The following is a 13,545-nucleotide window of genomic DNA, read 5'->3' on the forward strand; positions in this document are numbered from 1 at the left end:
TGTAATGACATATTTTATGATCATATTTTGTTCAGTCAATAAGATATTGTTACTGTATTATGATATATACATAAATGTATATATTTATTTTTCAGAAGCTAAATATTATTTTTGAACTTGAAATCCTCAAAAATGTTATATACATGGCTAACTTTTTGTAATTAGCTATAGATCTTAAAGTTAAATGTATTGGTCTATGTTTTTCCAATACAGTCAACATAATTGCACCATAGAATTTGAAATAAACTTTGTTATCCTTTAAATTGAAGCTTCAAACACATAGAAAGATATCTGTGTGAAAGATGGATATATCTTTGTACTTTATATATCCCTTTAGCCTAAACAAACAAAAAAAATCACAAAAATATTTATTTCTGATCTAAACAATAACCTTACCTTTAGTTTTAGTAAAGATGGCAGGTTTGATGATGAACACTGTAAACTGGGATTTACTTGGGAACAATTTTTGTCAATCACTTTGCCTGTAATTTAGCCACAATTAAGCCACTTACCAGTAGGTGCTCCTGAAAATACTATAATTGGTCAATTAATCCATGTACTGTCTTATTATGGCAAATGCTGGTCTTAACCCTGACAATTATTTAGGTCAAATTACAAAATAATGTTCATAAGGAAAATCTGCAGAATTTACATCACCCTAAGGATTGAAATATCTATATGTTCATATATATGCGTATATACACATATATACATGTATATATTCACTTTTCTTTTACTTCATACATTCTAAGACAATTTTAGAGATATTTTGGTGCCTTGATAAATATTAAAAATAATACTTGCTATCAAAAACCAAGGTTAAATCCTGTGAACTTTATGAAAAAAAAATAGAGCTACCTAGTGATTACTAAGAAAACGGTCTGTGAACTGCTTGGGCAGAATCTCTAAAGCCTGTTCTTTTCCCAGTGCTCATTTATAGTGAAGAAAACAAGGCAGGTAACAGGGGAATATAGCCTGAAAAAAGGCTTATTTTCCCCCACTGAGAGACAAATTTGATTTTATCTCTTGGTTCATATTACAAAGTGTGGCTGGCTGTTCTCCAAATCAGCACATGTGGATAATTTTCTTTCAATGTTTCTTCCCTTTAATCATGCTTTCTACCGTATATTGAGAATATCTACCACTCCGTCTCCACAGGCCTCTCACAGATCATTTCTCATTTCACCTACTAACTTTCTGTTCTGTGACAAGAATCTCTTGATCAATTCTCTCTACTTTGCTTGTAAAATCCAGACCTACATGCTAGGCTTAAGAAAACTAGGTGATAATCTTTATCTTGGAAGTTTTCCTGATTCACTCCTATTCCTTGTCTTGCTCCCTTTACTTTTGATTGTTCCAGGCTTATTTTCTTTCCTGACCTGTCCTCTTCCGCTCACAATCATGTTTTGTTCCCATATATCAGTCTTCGTATTCGTAACCGAAGGCGAGAGAGGCAGATGTATGGACCACACATTGCTATTTCCATTTTATGGCTCAGTGCAGGTCTTTTTATTGAAAGATCCATGAGCACAGGAATTACGTCTATCTTGTATACCACTGTACATGCAGTGCCTACCAAAATACGCTCACTATGTTTTTATTGAGTTAATAATAGCCAACATCTTATAAATCTCAAACGGTTCCTCCATTGTATAGATAAAAACACTGAAACAAATAAACTAAGTAACCTGTTCTTGGTCACCAGGCTAGTTTAAGCTGAAGAGCCAAAACATGATTAAGTCCTGGGCATGGAAGGCCCAGCGCCCACACTCAATCTCCACACTGACAGGGCAGATGTGGTATATATAACATAACTCTGTACAAGGGTTTGTCCTGGAGCCAGACAGCACGGTTTTAAATCCTGTCACTTAAAATTTAGTCTAAATCCTTTGTGCTTCAGTTTCATCATCTGTAAAATAGAGATGATTTATTGAACAAATATTGATTGGTTCCCAGTCATGTCATTCAACCTCAGAGTCATACTCCATTCTGCTCCATTGCCTTTGTTTAGTTTGACACAATTCACACTGATGATCCCCAAGGGCTTAGATCTCAAGAAACAAAGGCTTAAATCACCCTAGTAGGCAAAGTCCTCGATCAGCTGTGATATTAGCTGCAAGCAAAGAAAATTGGAATGGGTAGTTATATTTACCAGTTGTAGGCTCATTTACAGTAGCAAGAATGAGTAGTCTGTGCATATATTGTGGGAATAGCTGAAGACTGAAAAATTACCCTATTCTTTCTCTTTTAAAATAAAAATTACAACTGTTGTCTTGTCCTTCCTTTCTTTCTGTAGCAACCATTGCCATCTCTGGCTCCAACAACTATTTATAGAGTGTACTGGTAGTAATTACACTTACGATTTAGTCCTTGGATTTCAGGACCATGAGGAACCACATCTAGAAGAGACTGTTCCAGACCTGGAAGAAGAATGGGCACTTTACATCCAGAGGTCAGGACTAAGAGAACAATAAGCCGGAGATGTTCCACCAGTTGGATATATGTTTGAGCTTGGAAAGAGGGCAAGTGCAGGGGCTTTTGTACTAAAGGCTGGATCAAATAGGCTGGCAACGTTTTTGTCATTGTACACGTGGGGAAAGGCAACTAAATAATAAAACACAACAGATATCTCTTAGACCAGCCACATAGCTCACAGTGACACCTCCCTCCCCAGCACAGGGACAGAATAGTTGCAAACATCCACACATGTAACTTGCCGTATGGTCATGAGTGACATCAGAGTACAAATTTGACCCAAATGGCCAGACTTGCTCTCCTAGGAAACAGAAATTTTGAATTGAGATGCAAAGAGATGGAAGTTGTTTACAGCCCACCAAGAGGACAGTATATGGATTCCTACTACTGAATTTCCTGGTTTTACAATTCCCAAAATTCTGTAAGATACCCCAATATCCTTCTGGAAAAGCCAGCTTAACTAGCTGGAGTTGTTATTTGCAATCACAAGAACCTTAACTACTACAGTGCCCTGAATAGTTTTCTCTCATGCAACTCCATCATATGTCCCTTTCCCTCCACCAAAATATTGTAGTTCACCAAGAATGCCATGTTCTGTCTCACTGAGCTTTTGCTGTTCCCTGCACAAAATTCCCTTCCCCTTCTCCCTGAAAACTTACTGAAGGATTACCTCCCCTTGGAAATCCACTGAAGGAAAAGGTGTTACCTCCTCTGCAACACTTAAGATTGTCACTCCATACTTACCTGTTTTGATTTTGAAGGTCCTCCACTGTACCCATAGGGTCACAAGCATGCACTTACCATATTGCATTGTAGTTCCTGATTTTCTTGTTTGTCTCTCCCATTAGATGGCAAGCTCCTCAATAGAAGAGGAAACTTCCCATTTAACTTTATATCTCTAGTTCCTTGTTACAGTGCCTGGCACATAGGAGACCCACTAAGTAAATGGGTAAATGAGTAAACATTTTCTGCTTCATCATGAGAACATGCCCAGGCTGACCTGCTGGAGGAATCTGAGAGACAATGAGAAAGAACCAAGGCCTTCTAGACCTGATGACAAACAGCTGGTCCAGCCAAACGTCGGAGAGCCACATACCCCACCCACACCTGACTCAGAAAATGAGTGAGTCCAGCTAATTCCAAAAGAACGGCCCAACTAACACCTCTACTTGTAGGAAATAATAAATGGTTATTGTTTTAATCCACTGACCTTTGGGGTGTCTTGTTAGACAGAATTTTTGTGGCAATAAATATATGGTACAATATCCATGAGTTAGATTTCACCTGCAATCAGGAACTTGAGAACTTCACTAGCTAAATCACAGGTGGCAAACACAAGACCTGCCCTCCACCTTGTTTTATCCAGCCCAGCATCTTGTTTCTACCCCATGGCAGTGCCAAGCTCCTTGCCCCTAGTTAAGGAGTAGTTACATTTATACAGTCCTAAATTACATTCGGCCCTTTGAAGGCAACCGCAAGGCTGATATGGACCCTGGTGAAAATGAGTTTGACACCCCTGCACTAAATAGAATATTTAAAATCCAACAACTGCTTTAACAAGTCTGACTGTGAATGTTAAGAATAGATACATTTATAAATCAGTAGAAATAAAATTTCTCACTACTTGCTAATGTTTTAAGATTAGTATAATGTCCTGGCTGGTGTGGGTCAGTGGATTGAGTGCTGGCCTGTGAACTGAAAGGTAGCCAATTCAATTGCTGGTCAGGGTACATGCCTAGGTCGTGGGCCAGGTCCCCAGTTCGGGGCACACAAGAGGCAACTGATTGATATATCTCTCGCACACTGATGTTTCTCTGCCTCTCTCTCCCTCCCTTCCCCTCTCTCTGAAAATAAATAATTTTTTAAGATTAGTATAAGACATTTCAAAACCTAGATTATTTAAAAATGTACAAAAATCTCTAAGGAAAAACGAAGTAAAATAACCAGAGGGAGGCTTCTGGCTAATATGGAGGCATAGGTAGGTACACTTTGCCTCTTTGCACAACCAAAACAAGGATAACAACCAATTTAAAAACAAAAACAATCAGAATTGCCAGAAAATTGAACTGCATGGAAGTCTGACAACCAAGGAGTTAAAGCAGAAACGTTCATTCAGACTGGTAGGAGGGTCAGAGATGGTCAGCCTGGGTGGAAAGGACATGCAGTGAGGAGGCAGCTGGCAGACCAGGTGGTCCTACTTTTGCAGTGAATAAGAACCGGGAGGAACTATGGGGGAGCAAGGCAGACCACACAACCCAAGGTTCCAGCACTGAAAAAAAAAGCCTCAGAACCTCGACTGTAAAAACCTGTGAGGGTTGTGGTAGCAGAAGAAACTCCCAATCTCTCAGGAGAGTCCGTTGGAGGGGCCCAAGGGATCCTATTATGTACAGGAGCCCACCTACTCTGGAATCAGCACCAGGGCAGCACCTGAAAGGGCACAATTCACTTGTGGGAAGTGGGGGAAGTGACTGAAAGTGGGGCAAGAGTCGAGCAAGTGCCATTGTTCCCTCTCTGACCCCTCTCCCACATACTGCACCACAACACAGCAATGTGGGTTGCCCTGCCCTGACAAATACCTAAGTCTCCACCTGTTACAGTGTAACAGGAGTGCCAAGACAAAGAAATATGGCCCAAATGAAAACACAGATCAAAACTCCAGAAAAAGAACTAAGCGACAAGAAGATAGCCAACCTATCAGATGCAGAGTTCAAAACACTGGTAATCAGGATGCTCACAGAAATGGTTGAGTATGGATGCAAAATAAAGGAAAAAGTGAAGGCTATGCAAAGTTAAATAAAGAAAAATATACATGGAACCAACAGTGAGGGGAAGGAAACCGGGACTCAAATCAATGATTTGGAACAGATGGAAGAAATAAACATTCAATTGGAACAGAATGAAGAAACAAGAATTTAAAAAATGAGGACAGGCTTAGGAACCTCCAGGACAACTTTAAACGTTCCAACATGCGAATCACAGAGTTGCCAGAAGGAGAAGAGGAAGAGCAAGAAGTTGGAAACTTATTGGAAAAAATAATGGAGAACTCCTCCAATTTGGTGAAGGAAATACACATGCAAATCCAGGAAGCTCAGAGTCTCCCAAACAAGTTGGATCCAAGGAGGAACACACCAAGACACATCGTAATTAAATTACTCAAGATTAAAGAAAAGGAGAGAATCTGAAAAGCAGCAAGACAAAAGGAGACCGTTACCCACAAAGGAGTTCCCATTAAGACTATTAGCTGATTTCACAAAAGAAGACTTGCAGGCAAGAAGGGGCTGGAAAGAAGTATTTAAAGTCATGAAAGGCAAGGACCTACATCCAAAATTACTCTTTCTGGCAAAGCTATCATTTAGAATGGAAGGGCAGATAACGTGCTTCCCAGATAAGGTCAAGTTAAAGCGGTTCATCATCACCAAGCCCTTACCATATGTTGAAGGGACTTACCTAAGAAAAACAATAAAATCAAAACTATAAACACTAAAATGACAACAAACTCACAACTATCAACAACTGATCATAAAAAGAAAACAAACTAAGCAATTAGAACAGGAACAGAATCATAGAAATGGAGATCACATGGAGGATTAGCAGGGAGGGGGAAGGGGTATAGGGGAAAAGATACAGGGAATAAGAAGCATAAGTGGTAGGTACAAAATAGACAGGGGGAGGTTAAGAATAGTATAGGAAATGGAGAAGCCAAAGAACTTATATGTATGACCCATGGACATGAACTAAGGAGGGGGGAGAATGCTGGAGGAGGGGTACCAGGTGGAGAGGGATAAAGGGGAGGAAAAAAAGGGAAAACTGTAATAGCATAATCAATAAAATATACTTTAAAATAAAATAATATTCCATCATAAGGAAAATAACCAATAACTTCTCTTTTCTAACACACCTATGCTAATTATTTTACATGTTTCTATAAGCCTTTACCAAGGTGTATATGTATTTTTACATAGTTCTAATAACAATGTTGTATTTTGCTTTAATATGAGAGGAAAAGTACCGTATCCATACATAGTAATTTTAATGGCTACATAATATACTAAATATACAGTTATACTAAATAATTCTTCAGTTTTACCATAATCATTTATTATTTTAGTTAGATTTCTATTTTTTCCTATTGTCAACAATGTGACAAAATACAGCTTCCCCTTCCCCCTTCTTTAGTATTATTTCTTTAGGTGTGAAGTCCAGGATGGTGTCTTTCTTGTGTATTGCCATATCCCCAGTACCTAGCAAAGTATATGTTAGACATCCAATAAACATTTGTTGCATGAAAGCAATGTATAAATGAGTAAGTGGGGTTTACATAAGTAGGCTTCCTAGTCCCATCTGCTTCAACTGCTTTTAAACTGAATTAGCATGGTTGAATTAATTAAAAATTGACATCATTTGAAGGAAAAATTGACTTGCATCAGATGTTAAATTTATTACTTATAGACAAGGGGATTTATTACCTTAAAATTTTTGAGTTACTTGCAAAGTTGACCCATGGAAATTTACCAGGTTTAACTAATAGAAGAAGGAATTCCAAGGTTTTTGTTCATGAACTGCTTGTACTCATGTCACTGGAGAACACTATCTGTTCCCTACTTGGCTACACGTGACACTTTTGGCTACTTTTCTCAAAGTCTGTCAGTCAGTGTATCAGTTTATATGACAAGTGAATTTGTACAACTGTTGCTTTTTCTCTGATCACTCCTTTGTCCTTGCCAGTGGTCATTCTCTAAAGATTCCCTTACTCTTGCGCTCATCCCCTTTCACAATCACTGTCTGTAATCACTTGCCTATAATCTTGTCTTCAACCTCTTCTCCCTGTGAAGTATGCCCCATCCGTGCATCTAATCCTGATGGCTCCATCTGTGTTTTTTCAATCTCATTCACCTTCATTTCCTTAAACCCTTATTTTGCTTTTTTTTTCCCAATCTACCCCCCGCTGGCTTTTTTTACTTGAACTACATGTGTCTTTTAGCCTGTGCAATTCTTCCTTGATCCTATTTCTTCTTCAAAAGGTCATCCCATTGCTCACTTCCCTTTCACCGTCAAACTTTGTGAAAGTATATTCTATGTTCCTTGGCTCCAGTTCTTCCCCTATTGCCCTCTTAACTGTTAGCATGTTGCCATCTGCTCTCTACTACTGATCTTTTACTCCAGGAACACTGTGTTCGATCCCCTTCCAACAATGCCTCTCTGGCATCTCACAGTCTTGCTACTCTCCCCTCACAGTTCCCTCTGCACTTTGGCTTTCTTGGTTCCTATCAAGTACTCCTTGACATATTTTCTTCTTTTTGCTTTTTGTCTTTGGACTTTTTTACTCTATCATCCTTAAAGGTCCTCATCCACTTTCAGAGTTAATGAGTATTCATTAAGTACCCAAAATGTGCCTGGAACTGTGTTGGCCTTGGGGAGGCAGGGAGGGATGAACAAACCAGACACTCATTACCCCCTGCAGTACTTATTTCCCCTACCTCGCTGCACATGTAATTAGGAACTAAATCCTATACCAGTAAATTCTTTTTCCAAATGCCTCTGATTTGTTCCATCTCATAATCACTGAGCTCTCTTTGTTCAGGTCTTCCTCATTATCAACTTGCTTTTGCAATAGCCTAATAACTTGTGTCCTTGTCTTCTCCATTCTGGTCCAGCCCACATGCTATCCCAGACTAATCTTTTTAAACATGTATGTCATCTTCCTTCTCCAAAATGTTCACTGTCTCTTTCTACTACCTACAGAAGAAACTCCAGACTCCTCAAAATGATGCTGGAGAGATCTGACACTTTGGATTCAGAAAGCTTGGGTTGCATTCCCAATCTACCGTTTACTTACTCTGTGACCTTGGATAGCCTTGCTGCATTTTTATTTTTCCCATCTACAAAAAGACATTAATGACTAGTAATAAAGACCAAATACATGTGGAAAGTGCTTTATATTTTTAAGGTGTTAAAATAAATATAACTTTTTTTAAAATTTAGAGATAGTTACCATTGAAAATAGCCTAAGCTTCAGAGTTAAACAACAATCTGGTTTCAAATTCTAGCTTCAATACTATTGTGAGACTTTGAACAAATTAGTAAACCTCTCTAAAACTGTTTCCTAGTTGTCAAAACACCTATTTTGTATGGTTATTAAATGATAAAGTGAATATGAAAACTATTGGCAAGGCATGTAATTCATAACAGGCACTGAATTATTTTGAGCCTAATTTACTTTTCCTGCAGCTCATCCCACTGTACCTCTTTATAAACCCTACAGACAGAGCCACTCTAGGCTACTTGATTTTTCCATATCATACAACGTATTTTTGTGTTTCTTCTTCAGCTGCATATCCTTTCCTTCTTTGTCAAAATTCTACTCAATCTTCAAGGCTCAGTCAAAATGGTGAGTCCTCCCTAAAGCCGTCTGTATCTCACACGTGGCATATTAATCAGTCCTTCCTCCTCACACTTAGATTATATGTTTAATACAGTATTTTATTTCTTTCTGGTTTATATTGTGATTCTCCCAACAGGTTGTAGGATCCTTGAAAACTAGAATAACACAATATTTGTTATCTTTATTTCTCCCACACCATACTTAGGACAGTAGACACTCAGGCGATGAATGAATGTAGGAACCAGATGCTGTCTAGCGTCTCTACCGTGTATGTCACTTTCTGAAATGCCTACTGTGGCCTCAAACCCAAACATGCAAGAGCAAGCACCCTGCCTCTAAACTGCTCCCTTTCGATTTTGCTGTTTATGACGCCACCCTGATCCCAAATCCCAGTTTCTGAGGATAAAAATCTTGTAATTGTATCTGACTAGTCTGTTTCCTTGACCATCTTGGATCCAAATTATCAGTTTCCTTCGATTCTTTCTGTGAAAGTTTTTGAAATCACCTTTCTTTTCAATCCCTTTATTCCATTCCTAGGAGGAATATTCATCAGTGCAATAATGATTTTTTTTTAACAACTATCACTATTTATTTAGCATGTAAATTCTGGGCTAAATACTTCGTATATTTATGTAATTTGAGCTTTAAAATACCCTGTAAAGTAGGTATTCTCATCCTTATTTTATAGATGAAAAATCAAGACACAGCTTAAATACCCTGCCCAAGTTAGTTAAGTGGCAGGTTGGGCATCAAACCCAAATCTGAAGCCAACGCCTTTAAATGAGTTGGGTTCTTTCAAGTTGTGTAAAACAAAAAAATGGGAATTTTAGAAGAGTATTATGAAGATACACAGGAAGTAAATAAGCATAGGGAAATGTTTCATGGAACTCTAGTGTCCATTTCAAAAGCAAAATACAGCCCTGACTAGTGTCAGGCTCAGTGGATTGAGCACCGGCCGGTGGATCTAAGGGTTGCTGGTTCAATTCCCAGTCAGGGCACATGCCTGGGCTGTAGGCCAGGTCCCCACTTGGGGGCACAAGAGAGGTAACGGATCTATGTTTCTCTAGCGCTTCAATGTTTCGCTCCCTCCTTTCCCCTCTCTCTAAAAATAAAAAACATCTTAAAAAAAAAAAAAACAATACACCAACACTCTAGTAGTCCAGTTTTGTTGAGCTCTGAAATGATTTTTTGAGGCCTAAAGAACGCTTCTTACCTTTCTTCCATTGTTCTTGTTACCACTGACTTCTCTCTCTTTCCCCCTCTATTTCTTGGCTTCCGTTACTTCATGACTTCTGCTGCCTCATGTATTTGGCTTTCTTACTTCTCTCTCACTACTGTAAACACACATGCTTTACTTCAATTAAGGTGATCCCCTCACTGCTCCCAGAACAATTTGTCTCTACAACTTTATTACTTTGAACACAAATATTTTCTTTCTTTCCAGCTGACAAAAGCCTAAATTTCAAGGCACCTTCATTACTTCTTCCCAACAGTTCCAGTGGGTTCTTTAGTGATTACTGTGTGAAAAATCCTCTTGCAGACTCAAGATGAACCCATAAAACGAGCAGGAAATAAACCTTTTAAGATTTGGGGGCTGTTTGTTCTTACAACATACTCTAGACCACTGATCGCTACACTGACTTTAGGGAAGTTATTTAGCTTCTCCCAACTTCACTTTTCTTATCTGTAAAGTGGAGATTAAAACAGTATCTATCGAATAAGGTTGCGGAGGATTAAATGAGATAATACTTAAGTAAAAGAATGTAGCACAGTGCCAGTCATAAAAGAAACACAAAATAGACGTTTTTAGTTTGTATTACCAACTAGCAATTGGTGTGTTGGCAACGACAAATGAACATAAACACTAGCATTATTTGTTTTTAATGGTAAGCTTCAAATTACAAATGTTATAAATTATTGTAAATTTAGCTGAAAACCTGGGCATTCCTATTTTGAAGAATATTTTAAGATATTGTTCTATAAAAAAAATCGGTTTGGTGAAACTTAGCAGCATTGAAAAACAAGCATCTGCACTTTAGAAATTAACCCACAAGTGTACTGGAGAAAATGCTAAATGGAAAAAAAAAAAGTGTAATTAACCAAGGTGTCCTTGAGGTGCCTCATCTAGGGTCTTTCTTAAATAAAATCGTTTAAAGAAAACATTTCAAACAAGCCAGTTGCTGTCCAATGTATCAGGAATAATGTATCTGGTTAACTAAAGTGCCAAACTGATTTAAATGGAACCGGACTTGCTTTTTAGAAATTGCCACACCCCACTATTCATAGACTCTTCCTCCAAATGACAATAGGACAAGCTTAATTTTTTAAAAATAATGCAATTTTTGTGAAGAACTTGACACACATTGATATTAATAGTCACTCTGGACAGACGCAAAGCTCAGAGCTGCTTACTTTCACACTCTTTCCCCCTCTCCAGAAGCCGAAGTGCAATACACCATGAATAATGGCTAAGTTGGAACCTCTTAATATGGCTCATTGTACGCAACGCATTATTTCCACTGCACAGTATCTTGTTCCTAGTTTCCGGTTTAGCCATTAGTAGGGACTGGGAGCGCCAAGTCACTTCTCTGCATGTTTTGTTTCCCATAAAATGAAACTGTGGAGGGCCACTGAGATCTTTGATCCCGATAACGTCTACTAGGAACCATCAAAAGCTTTTCCTCTGGACTGCAGAAACAGGCAGGCACGTGGGCTTCTGCTCTCCCCAGAGCCCTGGCCTCGTTTTTCTTCAATCCCAATTACGGCTCTTTGAGGAACGGCAAAAAGTTCTTTTAACGAAATCCAGCGCTCCTTTGTCCCAGAACATCGCTGGGGGAGAGAGGGTTTCGAGACCTCAGCTGTTGAGACGATCCACCCGCCCGAAGCACAGTCTGGCGCAGCAGCCCCAGGCCAAGCGCGCGCTCGAGGCTCTCCGATACCGCGAGGCGCGCGCTCGCCCGGCTTCGGTCTCCGTACCGGCGAAGGATCGTAGGCCGCGTGCCGGGCCCGCGGCAGGAAGAAGCAGAGGGCCGCGAGGTCCCGCGGTTCCCGCCGGCGCGGGTGGGGGAAGGGTGGCAGTCACGCCCGGAACTCAGTCGGGAAGGGAGGGGGGACTGGGAGGTGAGGCTTCCGGTAGCGCAAAGAGTGTCGGGAGAGGCTTCCCCCAAACCTTCTTCCCTGGCCTCTTGAGAGACCACCGTTGCCGCGGTTTCGGCTTCCACGATCTGCGTTCGGGCTAAACGGCCACGGCGGCCTCCAGTGCCGTTTCCCTTGTGCCTGACTCTGTCCCTATTCGTTCCCAGGCGCCCGCCCGGGTTCCAGCAGCGGCTGCGGCCATGTTGTGAGGCGGCGGCGTGGGTGTCTGAAGGATGGTTTGGCCGGAGCGGCGGCAACGGCTGCTGGCGGCAGCGGGGGCTCGGGCTGTGTAGAGCCAAGACCTCTGTGTTTCCGACCGGTACCGCAGCGAGGCCCGTGTCCCTAGACCTTGCCTGTGCTCCGGCGCCGTTGGGGACCGGTTAGGCGACAGCGCCCTCCTCTCTGAGGATACACCAAGGTGGTTCCCCGGTGCTGAAATTCCTGACCACCTCGCTTTCCTTTCCGGACTTGGGCAGTGCTGTCCCCAGAATCCTCGGACCACGATTTTCCTCCCAGCCTTGCCCTAAATATCACAAACGGGTGTTACCCGCCCTCTAGTGCCAACCCCTTCCCCTTCATTTTCTGCACCCTCTACTCACAGCGCCTCTGGGATCACGCTGAGGGCGGCCTTTTGAAAAATCTTTGTGGAGTAGTGGACCAGACCTGGGGAGTTTTTAAAAGACGGAGCGCAAGAGGTAGGAAGATACGATGGCTTCCTCATCTGGCAACGATGATGATCTGACTATACCCAGAGCTGCTATCAATAAGATGATCAAAGAGACTCTTCCAAATGTCCGGGTGGCTAACGATGCCCGGGAGCTGGTGGTGAACTGCTGCACTGAATTCATTCATCTTATATCTTCTGAAGCCAATGAGATTTGCAACAAATCGGAAAAAAAGACCATCTCGCCAGAGCATGTCATACAAGGTAAGTGTTACGTGTGGGATTTTGTTTAAATGAGGGTCTGGAGACAGCTTGCTAGTCGCTTCACCCGTGCATGTCAAAGCCTTGATTCCTCTCCCGTGATCTGTACTTGGAAATGAAATAGCCACGCGGACATGGAGGCAGCGGATACCTTAAGAAAATCCCTGTGTAGTATTCTCGTGGTACTTTTCATCCAGCAAGTACCAGTACGGATTGTAAGCATTTAGGTCAGCTAACATCCCCAAAGGTAAAGTGTTGGTAGTAGGTTTAATTTTCTTACAGCCAGGTAAGCCGAAGAAACAAGAATTTTGCCTGGCCAAAGTGGAACCTAGACATGACAACTGAGAAATCGCTTGCCTAAAGTGAAACGTAGACGGTGACAACTGAGAAAAGAACCCAGAAGTGCTCCCTTGGAAAATTAAAATTCAGACAGGAACTTCTAGCAGGAGTGGGGACAGCACCCCTTCCTCACCGATCTTTTCACTAGTTTAGAGGAAAAGTTGAATTTTCTGAACATACGAGTAAAAAAAATCTTAACATGACTGTGTTCAGCGTTGTGAAATTTATTGGTGTTGAAAAAACAAAGCGTATTTCCTGCTTTTAAAATGGTTTAATGGCCCTGGTCGGG

At 40.8% G+C, this 13,545-nt stretch overlaps 1 protein-coding gene across 2 annotated transcripts in view; it reads left to right on the forward strand.

Moving 5' to 3' along the window:
- Positions 1-11,999: 11,999 nt before the first annotated feature.
- The window catches only part of DR1 (down-regulator of transcription 1), a 112,154-nt gene continuing 110,608 nt past the window's right edge, over positions 12,000-13,545 (forward strand). For both annotated transcript variants that reach the window (XM_053920070.2, XM_024565483.3), the window contains exon 1: positions 12,000-12,920. In XM_053920070.2, coding sequence (XP_053776045.1) covers positions 12,701-12,920 — 220 coding nt within the window. In that variant the 5' untranslated portion in view covers positions 12,000-12,700. The remainder of the gene's footprint in view (positions 12,921-13,545) is intronic.

Source organism: Desmodus rotundus, chromosome 3, assembly GCF_022682495.2.
Source record: "Desmodus rotundus isolate HL8 chromosome 3, HLdesRot8A.1, whole genome shotgun sequence".
Lineage (NCBI taxonomy): Eukaryota > Metazoa > Chordata > Mammalia > Chiroptera > Phyllostomidae > Desmodus > Desmodus rotundus.